This window comes from Capsella rubella, unplaced genomic scaffold (assembly GCF_000375325.1).
Source record: "Capsella rubella cultivar Monte Gargano unplaced genomic scaffold, Caprub1_0 scaffold_2, whole genome shotgun sequence".
In the NCBI taxonomy this organism is placed as follows: Eukaryota; Viridiplantae; Streptophyta; class Magnoliopsida; order Brassicales; family Brassicaceae; genus Capsella; species Capsella rubella.
Window position 1 is genome coordinate 12,173,016 of NW_006238922.1, and position 15,836 is coordinate 12,188,851.

The 15,836-nt window shown below is 35.2% G+C and overlaps 2 protein-coding genes and 1 long non-coding RNA gene across 7 annotated transcripts; all 3 read left to right on the forward strand.

Moving 5' to 3' along the window:
* Positions 1 to 54: 54 nt before the first annotated feature.
* Positions 55 to 3,520, forward strand: LOC17894339 (probable alpha-amylase 2). Of its 4 annotated transcripts, none has more exons than XM_023787505.1 (15): positions 55 to 145; positions 247 to 375; positions 616 to 691; positions 891 to 982; positions 1,072 to 1,105; positions 1,192 to 1,229; positions 1,329 to 1,455; positions 1,572 to 1,798; positions 1,878 to 2,023; positions 2,105 to 2,217; positions 2,327 to 2,415; positions 2,555 to 2,677; positions 2,777 to 2,812; positions 2,905 to 3,003; positions 3,097 to 3,520. In XM_023787505.1, the coding sequence occupies exons 4-15, from the start codon at positions 965 to 967 to the stop codon at positions 3,286 to 3,288; spliced, it is 1,242 nt and encodes a 413-aa protein (XP_023643273.1). In that variant the 5' UTR covers positions 55 to 145; positions 247 to 375; positions 616 to 691; positions 891 to 964; the 3' UTR covers positions 3,289 to 3,520. The 4 variants fall into 4 exon arrangements, with proteins under 4 accessions (XP_023643273.1, XP_006302322.1, XP_023643274.1 ...); XM_006302260.2 differs by having other exon boundaries at positions 101 to 157; XM_023787506.1 differs by lacking the exons at positions 55 to 145; positions 247 to 375 and adding an exon at positions 419 to 443.
* Positions 3,521 to 8,854: 5,334 nt separating this feature from the next.
* On the forward strand, positions 8,855 to 10,507 carry LOC111832025. 2 transcript variants are annotated; one of them, XR_002835151.1, is made up of 2 exons: positions 8,855 to 10,196; positions 10,275 to 10,507. It is a non-coding gene; the product is annotated as an uncharacterized LOC111832025 (long non-coding RNA). The 2 variants fall into 2 exon arrangements; XR_002835152.1 differs by having other exon boundaries at positions 8,855 to 10,045.
* Positions 10,508 to 11,728: 1,221 nt separating this feature from the next.
* Positions 11,729 to 15,748, forward strand: LOC17896540 (prolyl endopeptidase). The gene is made up of 12 exons (XM_006301491.2): positions 11,729 to 12,083; positions 12,362 to 12,581; positions 12,668 to 12,868; positions 12,964 to 13,034; positions 13,146 to 13,308; positions 13,529 to 14,122; positions 14,207 to 14,587; positions 14,667 to 14,742; positions 14,822 to 14,885; positions 14,984 to 15,119; positions 15,236 to 15,349; positions 15,427 to 15,748. Exons 1-12 carry the CDS (start codon positions 11,779 to 11,781, stop codon positions 15,490 to 15,492), a joined length of 2,391 nt encoding a protein of 796 aa, XP_006301553.1. The 5' UTR covers positions 11,729 to 11,778; the 3' UTR covers positions 15,493 to 15,748.
* The last annotated feature ends 88 nt before the right edge of the window (positions 15,749 to 15,836 follow it).

Consider the following 15,836-nt stretch of genomic DNA (forward strand, 5'->3'; position numbering starts at 1 on the left):
TCAACGATATACACATTGTTCGATCGATCACACAAAGTTTGCAAATTTGTCACTTGGTCGTCAAAGAGAAAGATGTAGCCATTGTTAATTGATCTATGAAACTTTTCATAGCTCCTTCAGACATCAGACATAGGCGTTGCTCATTGTACATTTACGCGTATACAAACTTATTTCAATTGTATATGCCACGTCAACTTTGCTTAATCTAACAGTTAACTTAACGCGTTTAGATTTTTCTTTTTGCAGGACGAATGAGAAGAAAAAACGCAAACTTTGACAAGTATGGAGCTTTGTATCTTAAAAAGGAACTATCTTTTATCTTCTGCGTATGATTCTCCACTCAAGTTGTCTACAGCTTTCTACTTTTTGAAGAAGGTATTGTATTCTATGAGTGGCTCATCTCTTAATACCGTAGAATCGAATAGTCACGTTGGGTTTTGTGGGTATAACCAATTAGCTCTGTTCTTTGTTTCCTTGTCTTCAATGTCACCTTTTTGAAAAGTTCGTTGTGTGCGGCTCAAAATTGTTTTGAAATTTGATTCTGATTCGTTTTGGGACTTGGGATTTTAAGCAATTCAATCGGTTCACGTTCCCTCTCCGGCTCTATTTATGCAGGATTGTTTGCAAAGAAATTTCATAGAACATCGCACGAAGAACAAGAAGCAGCAGCAGTAGCGTCGTCGTTTCCTTGGTATTTGATCTTCTTGTCTTCTTCGAATTTAGGGGAATTGGTAACGCAAAACAGCCAATTTTTTTGCAATTGAAGTAATTGTTGCTCTTAAACTAATTTGTAATCTTAGTGGAAATGTTTGAATTTGAATTTAGGATCTTGGTTTTGGTTTGCTGCTTTAGAAGTTACTGGTTCTGAAACTTTATCATTACGAATGCAGGTAATTGTTGAATTCAACCTGTTTTTCATCGATCAGTGTTTGAGGTTTTCGGTTTTCACTGATTTTATCTCGACATGGGGTACTATAACAATGTAAGTGTCTTTTGTTTTCTTTTCTTGCTGCTCTACCATTTTATGCCCCCATCTTTCTTCTTTGTTTTTAAAGCATGACACTTTTGCAGGTCTTTGATCAATGCAACGACCAAACTGATATCGGTAGGATTTAGCCTTATGTTCATGAGTTTTTCCGGTTTCTTAGTTTTAAAGCTACAATCATTAACTCTATTGCTTCTCTATATCAGGTCGAGTTTTACGCGATGGGAGGGAAGTCATTCTACAGGTAGGCTCATCTTTATATTATTATAGTCTAACACTTATAGCTGTTGGTTTGATCTTAGTCTTATAGAGACCCTAAGAGGAATTTGGAATTCTGTTTCAGGCTTATAACTGGGAATCTCACAAACATGATTGGTGGAGAAACTTGGACGGAAAAGTTCCTGACATCGCAAAATCTGGCTTTACTTCTGCATGGTTGCCTCCACCATCTCAGTCTCTTGCACCAGAAGGTAAGCTTAAATTGATTTCCAAAACATAATGAGCTTTTGTTTGTTTGACCTTTTATTCAAATAACCATTACTAACTGCACAAATTATTATTATTGTTGTCGTTGTTGTACTTCCAGGTTATCTTCCACAAGACCTTTATTCACTAAACTCAGCATATGGCTCTGAGCATCTGTTGAAATCCTTGCTTCATAAGATGAAACAGTACAAAGTTAGAGCTATGGCTGATATAGTCATCAATCATCGTGTTGGGACAACGAGAGGACATGGTGGGATGTATAACCGTTATGATGGACTTTCATTACCGTGGGATGAACACGCCGTGACTTCTTGTACCGGAGGGCTGGTGAGTGATGACTATATTATAATGTTTGATAGATATCATAATGTTCTGAAAGCTAAAGAAAAGGTTTCCACTAAAACAGGGTAACCGAAGCACCGGGGATAATTTCAATGGAGTTCCAAATGTTGACCACACTCAGCAATTTGTTAGGAAAGATATAATCGGGTGGCTTCGTTGGCTGCGCAACACTGTCGGGTTTCAAGATTTCCGTTTTGACTTTGCTAGGGGGTAAGCTTTCTCTTCACTTAACTCATTTGTTTGTCTGTGGAGTCATTAATCTTGTGAAGTTTGAAAATGTAATCGATGCAGTTATTCAGCAAACTATGTGAAGGAATACATTGGAGCAGCTAAACCATTATTCTCGGTTGGAGAATGTTGGGATTCTTGCAAATACAATGGCCATGGTCTAGACTACAATCAAGGTTTCACAATGTCTTTTCATCTTATACCTTGTGAATTGTTTTTTTTACAGGCGACTCTACTAGCTCCATGATTTTAGTGTTCTGAAATTATAACACTTTAATTTCACAGATAGCCATAGACAGCGTATAATCAATTGGATTGATTCCACGGGACAGATTTCCGCTGCATTTGACTTCACAACTAAAGGAATTCTTCAGGTACGTAGATTCTTCAAGACCAATATCTGTGTTTTAGTTATCTTAGTTAATGGATGGTTATCTTCCGCTATGTCACCTTTTTTTTTGGTAACATAATATCACCATCGTATTGAAACTCAAATGCCCCATGTTTCTATAGGAAGCCGTAAAGGGTCAGTATTGGCGTTTATGTGATGCTCAAGGGAAGCCACCGGGTGTAATGGGATGGTGGCCTTCAAGAGCAGTCACATTCCTTGATAACCATGACACTGGCTCTACTCAGGTTACCTTAACTATTTCTTCTGTTGATCATTTGCTTTAATTAGCCTTCACATGTTTGCTTACGTTTTTTTGTGTGGCTGCCTTCTTGTTGGCTTCATAGGCTCATTGGCCATTCCCTTCACACCACATTATGGAGGTAAAGAAGCTCTCTAAACAAAAAGACTATCTATTTTCTCGCCTTTTAAATCTCTCCCTCATTAAAGAAGATCGGTCTTGTTGTTTTTGTAGGGCTATGCATATATACTTACTCATCCAGGCATTCCCTCTGTATTCTACGATCACTTTTACGATTGGGGAAGCTCGTTTCATGATCAGATTGTCAAACTGGTATCGTTTTGTTTATATCTAGATATATCCAGCTATCATTTGTATCCATGGTCCTCTGTTTTATTTTCTCTCCTTCTTTTGATTCATTGACAGATTGACATTAGGAGGCGACAAGATATCCACAGTAGGTCAACGATCCGCATTCTTAAAGCTGAATCGAACTTATACGCAGCCATTATTGGTGAGAAACTGTGTATGAAGCTCGGAGACGGCTCTTGGTGCCCTTCTGGTAGAGACTGGACTCTAGCAACAAGTGGCCATCGCTATGCCGTCTGGCACAAGTAATCTTTATGTGTCTGTCTAGCTTCCCAATTCAACTTCCTACCAATGCAAAAGGTTCTGGTCTTCAGAGTCCATATATATATGTAATTCATTGTCTGTACCGAATTTTCCAATAATGTCAAGCACTTACGTCTTCGTGACGAAAGATTTTATAAGCTAGATTATATGAAAGTGTAAAAGTTCGCATTTTGTCTGAATTTTTAGTTAACTTATTATATACAAAACTGGATGGCTAGTGAGAAAGAGTAATGGAGGCTATAGTAAAAAGGGATTTACACTTTGCTATGAGAAGTAAGTTGACTTGTGCTGTGTCAATTCAAAAAAGTTAATGTATTCAGATTGCAAGACAAAACCATATAGAATTTTTGAAATAATTTGTAGGGTACAAAGCAGATGATAATGGACATTAGCTAGGGTTTGTTGATAGGATAAGTTGATACTTACCATTAAATAAAACTCATATAATTTGAAGAATAATCTAGAAAAGTCAAGTTTAACTATTCCTTGGTCAACAAAACTCAAAAACATGGTTGTGTATATTGCATTATTAACATACTATATTATTATTGGTGGACACTAGACTAGGACCAGACGAGCAGAGAGATCTTATAAAGTAGATGATGTGTGTTCTGGGTGTATATTATATATTGTCATAAGACTTCACGATTCTTGTTTTGAAAATTGTAAGTTACAACACAAGCCCAATACGCTCCTTTTTACTAAGACCACCCGGTGAGATCTAAGGTGATTTTTAAGGTATTTAAGATTAAAATTTAATGTTTAATGTTGATTTTCCTTAAGATACGTCTTTTAATTAAGAGACATAAACAAGCATAAGAGACGCACACGTGGCATCACTATATTGGTCGAAGAAGAAAAAGAAGGAAAAAAAACACAATGTCTCTGTCTTCTCTCTTTTCTCATTCAGATTTCACGAGATAGAAAAAATCAAATTTGTTCTTGAGAAAATCTGGGATCTACATGACAAACTTAGCTAGCGTGAGATTCACTTGATTTCGCGTTCTCATTTCCTCAAATCCGTTAAACCTTCGAATTGATCAGAAAGACGACAACGGCTCATCACGGCGGCGTTGATAAGCGATCGCCAAATATTGGTATTTTGCTTAATGTCACCGCTGGGTTTATGCAGTTTATGACCACTCTTCTTCCTTAACCTATGCCTTTTATTTTGCCTAATTAAGAGCTTATCAATAATCACCTCTCAGAACTATAAACCAACTCACAACTCTTATCTTGTACTTTTTCAAATTTACTAATTAAATATTCTTAAGATTAAAATTTAAGAGCTTAACGTTAATGTTGCTCTAACACTGTCTTTTCTTGTATACGTATTTAACTACTAGTTTTTAATCCTTGTTTTAATCTGTTTTTGTTGGGAACTGCATAAAGAACAAAATCGAATCAATCATGAACACCTTCTGGCTTCACGTGAACATGCTGTGCTAAAAAGATCTTCTGTTCATAGAAGGTCTCCTAGATTTTTCCCGTTTTTTAATTGTTTTCTTCTGAATTTTTTTAATAATGGTCATTTGATATATATTTTTAAGTTACTAGATGCATTGCTAATTGGATATCCAATATCAGTACTACTGGAACATATTTATGTTGTGCTTTCAAAACAAACCCTGTGCTTTCAAAACAAACCCACGGAGAATATATTTAAGTACAGACTATATGCAACTACTAAAAGGAATTTAAAGAAAATGGATTTATAATGATTTCATTACAAGTTAATCCGGAGAAAATGTGGTGATCATGATGAGCTTGAGAGTGAGAGTGAGTGAGAGTGAGTGAGAGAGAGATATGTCCCGCATGCATATATTGTTGCTTAAGCAAAAAGTGAAAAAGGGAGATGGAACAAATTAACTTGGCTAAACCGTTATTAAGGATATTAATACTAGTGTTGAAGTGTGACTTAGCCACTAAAACGTATCACATTGCTTTCTTCTTTCTCTTTGTCAACAGTAGTACATTGCATTTTCTGGTCTTACCATATATTCCAAAAATCATATCTTGCAAAAATTTCTACAGTTTTTGTCAAAATTAGTTTGTCTTCTTACTGTTTTGTTTTTTCGAAAAATTTATATCACTTCTTTTTTGTATTTGAAAATATTATAATTTTTAGTAATATAATATATTTTTTTTTGTCTAATTGGTGCGAAAATGTCATTCCTTAAACAAATGAAGTATACATCTTGAAAAACATGAATACATCACAAATAATGTTTGATTCATATAAGTCACTAGCAAATGAGTTGTATAATAAGGGGTGTGATAATTCGAAAGAAGAAGAAAGATGACAAATAATGTTTTAGAAATGTTATCTTTTTATAGGAATACATCAAAAAAACACATTGACATGTGTCTAGTCAACAACAGACACATCCTTTTTACATATAAATTTTGTTATGGCTAATTGACTATGATTGATAACATGCATAATGGTGCAATGGTGTTTTGTATTATGCGAGTTCTAAAATCTGCATAATTATTTCATTGCGTAAACTCAAGTTTGTTTTAAAAGTTTTATATGATTATGTGATATATGTCTCACCAATGAAAGCTTATGTATCGCCGTTTCAACCCATGCATGTTTCCTCACCACCTTTGTTGCTTTCAAACCACTCTTCGTCTTTGGTAAATCATCGTGCCGATTACAGCTGGAGAATTTTAATAAAACGTGTTTAAGGAAATGAAATCATACTGCAAAAGCTTTGACTTTTCCATCGAAAGCAAAGAACGTCTCATGCTAAAGTCACAATTCACAATTTATGCAATTTAACGCAAGTCAAGTCCGAGATTAGTAGGGCGTTAGAGTCGTCTTCATCATTAATGCGTTGGTTCGTTTTTTTTTTTTTTTCTTTTTATGGACTTTAGGTGTGAAACTATGAAACTAATGGTAAACTTTCCATAACAAATCTAAACGCATTGACAACAATAGAGTTCTAAATCAAATATATATAAAATACGATGAACATATAACCAAAAAAAATAAATAAAAAGTTACAGCGGGGAGGAATGATTAGTTCTGAAAATTACTGAAACGATACTAACAAAGCTAAGATGTGTTATGTATGTATATATATATCGAAGATTGCTCCTCTTTCTATATAAAAGTCACTACTCGCAATTATAGTTTTACCAACCATACCTGCATTTTCTTCTTTTACTTTTGTTGCCCTCTTTTTGAAACCTCTGCATAGTTTAATTAGAGGAAAAAAATATACATTTTGAAAAGTACATTAGTTTTCGTTAGTAATAAAACTGAAAAAAAATGGTGTATTTTTACAGCATATTAACGATACCAGTTTATGCAATCATGCGGGTGGGGTAAAAGCATTTTGTCCATGCATCGAGCTCTGCGTTAAACGAATTATATTAACATGCTCCTCCTACACTATATATATGAATCTAAACTAAAACCCCATATGTTAAACAAACGAATCATTGTCAGCAATAAACAAAATAGAAAAAATTAAAAAATTAAAACCCATAAGTGTTCTTTTCGTTTGATTTTTTTTTACGATATTAATATTATGTTAGCCATTATAATAATACTTAACCTTGAGGCTTGAGGGAAAAAAATAAGAAGAATCTTTTAAGTAGAAAGAAAATAAAATTGTCCGGAAGATGGAATGCATAATAAAAAGCCTTTCTAAAAGGGAACCAAAAGTGTTGACCTTTTTTACAGTCGAGTTCTCTCTTTTTTTCATGCCTTCACATTTTTTCAAAATTTCTGTTTATGGACGGCATTACACGATATACCGCCATATTTCGACATTACGTGAAAAAAAAAAAAAAAATCCGAAATCTATTCATATAAATGTAACACAGACGTCTTCTCTTATTATAAACTTTTTTAAAATATATCATTAACGAAATCCGAAATCTATTCATATAAACTTTTTTAAAATATATCAATAGCATGGTACGTTCGGGAAAGTAAAATTTGAAGCCATTTCTTAAATGATTCAATCATACCACTGACAAATTTCACTATGCGACAAACCCATCGCTTTTTTGTTCTTCTCATAGTCAATAGTATCAATAAATTGGATTTAGACTAAAGATCAAGTTAGATGGAAAAAACTGTCCTATAATATTTGTTTTCATTTTGTACTACAAGTTGTTTCGAAAATATAATATTTTGGAAGCAATGTTCTGAAATATAATATTTCTTCTGTTTTACAAAAAAGTGTTATTTTAGAAAAAAAAATTTGTTATATAAAAAATATTATTCTATATTTTCAATGCATCTTTATACTAAATTTTACTTTTAATCTATAATTAATTAAACTATTAACTACTTATTAAATAGAGATATATATGTATATTTTAATCTTTTATTAATTTGTGTGAAATATGTTAAAGTGACACTTTTTTATAAACAGAGAAAGTACTAGTTATTTTTAGATTAACAATGGAAACAAAATACAAAATCAGATTACATTTACAGTTTACAAAGCCAACAAAGCTATTGTCCAACGAATTCAATTAATAAGTTGATTTCGAAATGTGGAGGAGGAGAATTCAATGGAGAGAAAGTTGGATGGGGATGGTAGATGTTGAGGCAATAAATAAATAAATAAAAATAGTGTTGGGGGAGAATTATTATTATTATTATGAGTTGTTGTTGCAGTGAATGCACCCAAGGCATGCATTTTTGTTTTTTCATCTACACTATTACTTACTCGTAATAATAATAAGTCCCAAATTTTGATGTTGGAGTTTGTTCCGGTTATGTGAAAAAAAACAATAATACTCTCTCCACGAAAACACACAAAATTGTCACAAAGAATAAATGAGACTTTGCAGGTTGTGGGAGTGATGAGTGCGACATATCAGTCGACAGAAGGGAAATTATATTGTATGATTTTTACTTATATATATATATATATACTCTATATACTATAAAATCATGTCATATCAATTGTTTTTTCCCCTGTCATAAATAAAGATGAACAATAAAGGGGATTGACCTTCTTCTTCTTGAATGAATATTCCTCGAGTTTGTTTTTTTTTAAAAAAAATCTAGTGTAGTAGCATGGTTTAATTAACTTAGGTCAAAAGGTTGTAATAATATTTTATTACAAAATTTGTGTGTTTACTATTACTACATGAGCCTAGGATTCTGCAATCCACTCCATGGTGGAGTTTTTAAATGGACCCATATCAATGGTAAGTTGCCTCACACGAACTCAAGTCAGAAATTGAAATTGTTATTTTTACATGACTCGTGATATCACATCTCTTTACGTAGTTACTAATTTCTTGATACGTTCATCTGTTAATTAAAGATATATTTCAAATTGTTTTTAAATCACAAGCAATTTACAGTTGTTTTCTCTCCAATATATGTAAACTTTTATAACCGAAAATAAATAATTTGGTATGGGTGAGTTAAGAATAGTTAGCAAGTGTTTAATAAATCAGATTATAAAGTTGTTCTGCAATTATTTTCTATCAATAACGCAGTTTTAGAAAATCATAGATTATTTATTATTTCAGTATATTTGGTTCAAAATAAATTAGCTGGTCTTTATTTGATTTGATTGTTGTATTCTACATATAAATTCATTAGTTGATATTTTTAAGGTAAAAAAACTTTCGTTACACTTAACCCTTCTATAAATTGCTAATACGGTAGTCAATTAAGAAATGGTGCCGTTTTGAGTTGTGGTGGTCCGGAACAAAAGTTGAGAAAAGGAAAAACGAAGGGTAGGTCGTGTTGGCGTAAAAAGAGAACACCGTTGAATTTAACATTTGCCCTTAAATAAAATCCCTAGAAATTAATTCGAGTTTTTGGCTTTACTTATATCATCATCAGGATTTTGGAAAAGAAGAAACCTTGTTGAGATGAAAGAGCTTGTTTTTTCTTTTCTTTCTTCTCTTTCTCCGTAATGAGATTTTAATTCCTCTTGTGGGTTCTTTTTTTATTTTCCCAAGAAAACCTTTGAGTTTCTTCTTCTTCCAATCTCTTTCTTCACTGTTGTTTTCTTCTGTTCATATAGTTGTTAGATCTTATGTCTTTTCAAGTCCGAATCTTAAAAAACTTGATCTCTCCTTTCATTGATTTATACTCATCCACGAAAATTCCATCTCTCGAGACGATATTATTATTGTTCGATCTTCTCCGTAGCTTTGTGACGACAGAATCTAGGGTTTCTTTTTTTTTTCTTTGTTTCTCTTTTTTTTGCTTTCTCTTTCTTCTTGTATGTTTGTTTTAAGTCTTTGGTTCATAAATTTTCCTGCTACAAAACAACAACTGTACATCACCATCATTAAGAAACCCATCTGCCTCTTTCTCTATCTCATAAATATTCTCACCGTTCGCTTCTCTCTTCTAAATGTTCTCTCTGTAGCTTCTCTCTCTCTCTCTCTCTCTCTCTCTCTCTCTCTCTCTCTTTCTCTCTTTCTTTCTCAAGAAAAACCCCTTTTTCCATATTACAGTCGGACAGAAAGCAAATGAGTGAGTGTTTTTTTTTTTTGGATCTTTAACCTTTTTGGTCATGTGGGTTTTGACAAAAGAGTCTCTTACAGAGATCTTTGGCATTCTGTCCACCTCCTCTCTCTATATAATATGTTTGTGTAGTAAGCGTAAGTATCTTCCTTGTGTTTTGTGGGAGGAGGTGGGCATACTGCCAATAGAGATCTGTTAGGGTTTCTTTGTAAAACCCCTCATGATGTATTCAAAGATCACTCGGATGAATGTTAAGATCTAAGGTTTGAAGAGAAGTTGGTATTAACTCGAATCTACTCAAACCTCTTATTCATACGTGATCATTTACTTATTCTTATTTAAGTCAATTTCACTTGATAATTCTATCTCTTTCGATTTAATATATCTCTCGGAGTTTGATGCTTTCTTTGGTTGAGACTGTGATCCGAAGGTGGGTTTCTATGGTTGATCGCATTTGCATTTGATTGTAAAAAACAATTGATCGTAAGAACTCTTTTCATCTTTTTAGTTTGCAACGGCGTTGACAAATGTGAGGTTTAGAAATAGTGGTGGCGTTTGAGACGTTTACATCATCTAGGAAAGGTAAACTATTCATAAAGGAAGAGGACCCATTACTCCCAATAAAGCTACAGGTAGATTGAAATCATAGGAGAATATGGTAATGAAAAGGAGAATTTTACTCTTCCTTTTTATGTTCTTTGAAGCCCACACAATGTTATGATGATGTCTTCTTTTCCTTAAGTTGGAATCTATATATATATATATAGCTAAGTGATTATCTTGTTTATGAGTATTGCTTATGAGTAAAATTGCATGTTTCTATAAATGTGTTCAATCTGACAAATAAGGTTCAAGAAAAATCAAGTTCAACCTTCAAGTTGGAATATAAATGCATATGTATGGCCGATGTTCAATATATTTTCTTTTTGTCTGAGCTAAGTATTGACTTATAACGTAGAGAAAGAAAGCTTTTGGTTCTTTGGTAACTCAATGCGTTTGGAGTAGTAGACAAGACAATAGTGGTCGACGTCTTTTGATGCGCCTATGATTATACAGATTAATTAAGGAAATAGGTTAAAACATTTACCATTAGTGTGAATAATTACGATTCGTCTGTCATGAGAGAAAAATTAAAACTAGAATTCAACCCAACCTTTTGCCTGGTAGCCTCATCATTGGAAGTGTGTCAGGTAGCATTTAAATTATCCTTTCAATGCAAAATCTCCAAACTTTTGTACAAAGCGATTTATTTATTTGCGCGTGACTCCCAAATTTTGCGTTCTCGTTATACGTAATGTAATTAGTACCAGGCAGGGGTCAACATTTGCTTTATTTTGTAAATGCCTATTTTTTCTTCTTCTTATGTTCGGTCAATTCACAAAAAACTCTGATAATTATTTTTTCTATAAGTAAGAAGAAGAAAAACAATTATTCTGCAAAACTCTGTGTAATACTTTAAGACATTAAAGAAAACAAATGGAGTAGTTCAAAACCCTACTTTCTAGAAAGAACAAAAGAAAATACTCCGTATGTTCTTTTCTCCTAAACGGTGAAAAAACTTTTTGATTGTTGAAAACATACGAGGGAGTTCATGGGCTTTTTTATGTAATCGTCTCAAGCTGTTAGATATGGGCTTCACATTATATTATAGGACTTAGGCCCAAAAGCTTTAAATAGTACATACTAATGGTAAACACGATATGCATAATATGCTGATACTCTGATAGTGCCACAGGCACTGATATGCATAGTTTTCACAATAGTTTCTCTCCTATGTTGTTTGAATTGGTTGATTTTAAAATGCAAACACACCACTTCATACATTTTATTTGGCGTAAACCTTCTCAACTCCATGGTTTGGAAAAGTGTTCAAATTAGACGAACTGTAAAAAAAGTTACTCTAAAAGATCTTAGCCTATAAAAGAAAGACTCGTATAAATATTTTGATAGAACCACGATTTAGCGGAAAACTCGGTGAAGAAGAAGAGGTGGAGAGAGAGAAGAGAAGACCGATGCTCACAGCGTTTGCAAGTCACGCGCGTTCTCACGTTTTCGCGTTTGTTACCGTCCCAACAATCACGCGCCGCCTCCGTATAAATACCTTATTACTACGTCAATCGTCTCTCTCCTCTTCTCTTCTTCTAAGCGATAACTTCTCCGATCGAACCAAGTCTGTTTCTCGTTCTTGCTGTTCCAGCTCTGCGATCATGGGATCTTCTTCGGTGTTAGGCGAGCGATTACAGTATCCTGCTGCTCGGCGTGATGATTCCGTCGTCGATGACTACCATGGCGTCAAGATCGGAGATCCTTATCGTTGGTAAGAGTTCGTTTTCAAATTTCAATTCTTTCTCGTTCGTTTAGTATTTCTTATGGGCTCGTAGCTCCAGCTGAGAACAGACGTCTCCTAGGATATAAATGCGATTTTGAATTTTCTGTTTATCGCTTTGACGAGTTAGCAGACATTGGATTTGACTTGGAGATTGACTTTTAGATACGTTCCTCACTTGCTCGAGATTTCTTGTCATTTGTTCATTTTAGCTATGAATTGTATCCTTTTGCGTTGGATTTGTCATTCTGGATTGTTTTTTTTGATAGGTTAGAGGATCCTGATGCTGAAGAAGTGAAGGAATTTGTGCAAAACCAAGTGAAATTGACGGATTCTGTGCTTGAAAAATGCGAATCTAAGGATAAGCTCCGTCAGAATATTACGAAACTTATTGATCATCCGCGTTACGATTCACCCTTCAGGCAAGGGAATAAGTACTTTTACTTCCATAACACCGGTCTACAGGCCCAAAGTGTGCTTTATATGCAGGTAATTCCTGGGAGACATGGCATTTGTATCATTAAATCTACTCTAGCTTTGTTTTTGTCACTGAATTTGATTGCGTTCTGTATCAGGATGATCTCGATGCTGAGCCAGAGGTCTTGCTTGATCCGAATACTCTTAGTGATGATGGAACAGTGGCTTTAAACACCTTTTCTGTTAGTGAGGATGCTAAGTACTTGGCCTATGGTCTTAGTTCAAGTGGTAGCGACTGGGTGACCATTAAGCTGATGAAGATCGAGAATAAGAAAGTGGAGCCTGATACTTTATCATGGGTATGGTCTTTAAGATGGTACCGATTAGTGAGGTTGATTACATAGAGTTATACCATCAAGATTTCTGATGTAATCATGATCCTCTGGTGGAACAGGTTAAGTTTACCGGCATTACATGGACGCATGACAGTAAAGGGTTTTTCTATGGTCGCTACCCAGCTCCCAAGTAAGTCATTGTAATAGTTGATTTCTGGCTTAAGAGACGTACAAGCTGTGTTGGAAGACGCCTTTCAATACAGTTCAGAAAGCTTAGTTACTCTGCCTATTTGATTTGCAGAGAAGGAGAGGATATCGACGCTGGCACCGAGACAAATTCTAACCTTTATCATGAGCTGTATTACCATTTTATTGGCACCGATCAATCTCAAGATATCTTGTGCTGGAGAGATCACGAGAATCCCAAGTATATGTTCGGCGCTGAAGTCACCGACGATGGGAAGGTACACGACCAGTTCTTATCTTGGGTTCATTAACTTTGATTAAGATCTTAAAAACCTCACCCTTTTGGTTTTCTGTAAATGCTGTTAGAAAACCATTATAATCCTTTTCCTGTTTTAAGTGATGGTCATGTTGCTTAATTTCATAGATCCGTGATTTTTTTTAATCTAACTTGATTCTTAGTTTCCGATATAAATCTCTTCATGTTGTTTCTTCATGCAGTACTTAGTCATGAGCATTGGAGAAGGTTGTGACCCTGTCAACAAATTGTACTACTGTGATATGACTTCATTTTCAGGAGGTCTTGAGGGTTTCAGAGGAAGCAGCAGTTTTCTTCCATTCATTAAGCTTGTTGACACATTTGACGCGCAATATAGTGTTATCTCTAATGATGAGACACTGTTTACTTTTTTGACAAATAAAGATGCCCCTAAGTACAAATTAGTCCGGGTTGATCTAAAGGAACCAAACAGTTGGACTGATGTTGTTGAAGAACACGAGAAGGATGTCCTAGCATCAGCTTGTGCAGTCAATGGGAATCAACTGGTGGCATGCTACATGAGCGATGTAAAGCACATTCTGCAAATTAGAGACTTGAAATCTGGTTCCTTGCTTCACCAGTTACCTGTAGATATTGGTTCGGTATCTGATGTTTCTGCTCGTCGCAAGGACAATAGCTTTTTCTTTAGCTTTACTAGCTTCCTCACTCCTGGTGTGATTTACAAGTGTGACTTAGCCAATGAATCCCCAGAAGTTAAGGTATTCCGGGAGGTTACTGTACCCGGATTTGACAGGGAAGCATTTCAAGCCACTCAGGTAACACACTCTCTAGTAGCATCTTCTTTGTTTCTTTCATAATCACTTTGCATATGTTAAAGTGGCTTCTGGTCTTCTTTAAAGGTCTTCTATCCCAGCAAGGATGGAACAAAGATACCAATGTTTATTGTGGCGAAAAAGGATATTAAGCTTGATGGATCACACCCATGTTTGCTATATGCATATGGTGGGTTTAACATAAGCATAACACCGTCTTTCAGTGCCAGCCGCATTGTGCTTAGCAAGCATCTTGGTGTTGTTTTCTGCTTTGCAAACATTCGGGGTGGTGGGGAGTATGGTGAGGAATGGCACAAAGCAGGCTCACTTGCCAAGAAGCAGAACTGCTTCGATGATTTCATTTCTGGGGGAGAGTACCTCATCTCTGCTGGTTATACACAACCGAGCAAGCTGTGTATTGAAGGTGGCAGCAATGGTGGACTCTTAATCGGTGCTTGCATAAACCAGGTAAGTCTATATATAAAGCTAAGAATTTGCAATCCATTTTTTTTGGTTAAAACACTTCTACATAATTTTATTTCTGCAGAGACCAGACCTTTTTGGGTGTGCTTTGGCTCATGTGGGCGTCATGGACATGCTACGATTTCACAAGTTCACCATAGGTGAGTTCACTTATTTCCCTTTCTTTATTTCTGTTGTCTTTCATGGTTCTATAACTCATGAGATGTAATGCCTGCATAGGTCATGCCTGGACTTCTGATTATGGTTGCTCTGAGGTTGAAGAGGAGTTTCATTGGCTGATAAAGTAAGTCTAGTAGTATATGATATGTATGTGATGTTGTGTTGTGTTGATTTGTCCCCAATGCTGATATATGTTACAATTTGGATGTGAATGTGAAAAAGGTACTCACCTCTGCACAATGTTAAGAGGCCATGGGAGCAACAAACTGATAACCTAGTTCAGTACCCATCAACCATGTTACTGACTGCTGATCATGACGACAGAGTTGTGCCACTTCACTCTTTAAAGTTGCTTGCGGTCCGTCCCACTATCTTGTTTCAGTTTTCTTTTAGTGTTTTTTTCCGGAGTCTTATAGCATTTCCTCTTAAGGAGCCAGCTTATAGTTTAACTCTTAAACCCATATACATTTGCAGACGTTGCAGCATGTGCTGTGTACAAGCTTAGAGAATAGTCCACAGACAAACCCAATCATTGGTCGTATAGAAGTCAAGGCTGGGCACGGAGCTGGTCGTCCAACTCAAAAGATGGTAATAACAAATTTCACGTTAGTAATGCTCTACGTACATCCAATCTTGGCTGACAAAATTTGAGGTTTTCTTAACAGATTGATGAGGCAGCTGATCGATATGCATTCATGGCAAAGATGGTGAATGCTTCATGGACTGAGTAGAAAAGAATCCCATACCTACATGCAATTTCTCAATTAGTTCTGTCCCGGAAAAGGTTGTATGATTCACATAAACAGATCACATTTTTTCAGGTTTTCATTTGATACTCATGCTTTACGGTCCAGTTTATGAAGCTCCTTCTATAAGCTTGACACCCAAAATGGGTACAAGGTGGAGTGGGTACCTTAAACGACGATTGTATCAAACAATTTCTTTTCGAACGGAAATGAATAGCAATCAGTTGAGTATTTGAGATTAGCTCGGTTTATAGTGGCGTATATAGCTATAGCAAAAGTCAGAATCTGTTGATGCTGCTGTTGTAGCAACGGCAAATACCCCTGGCTGC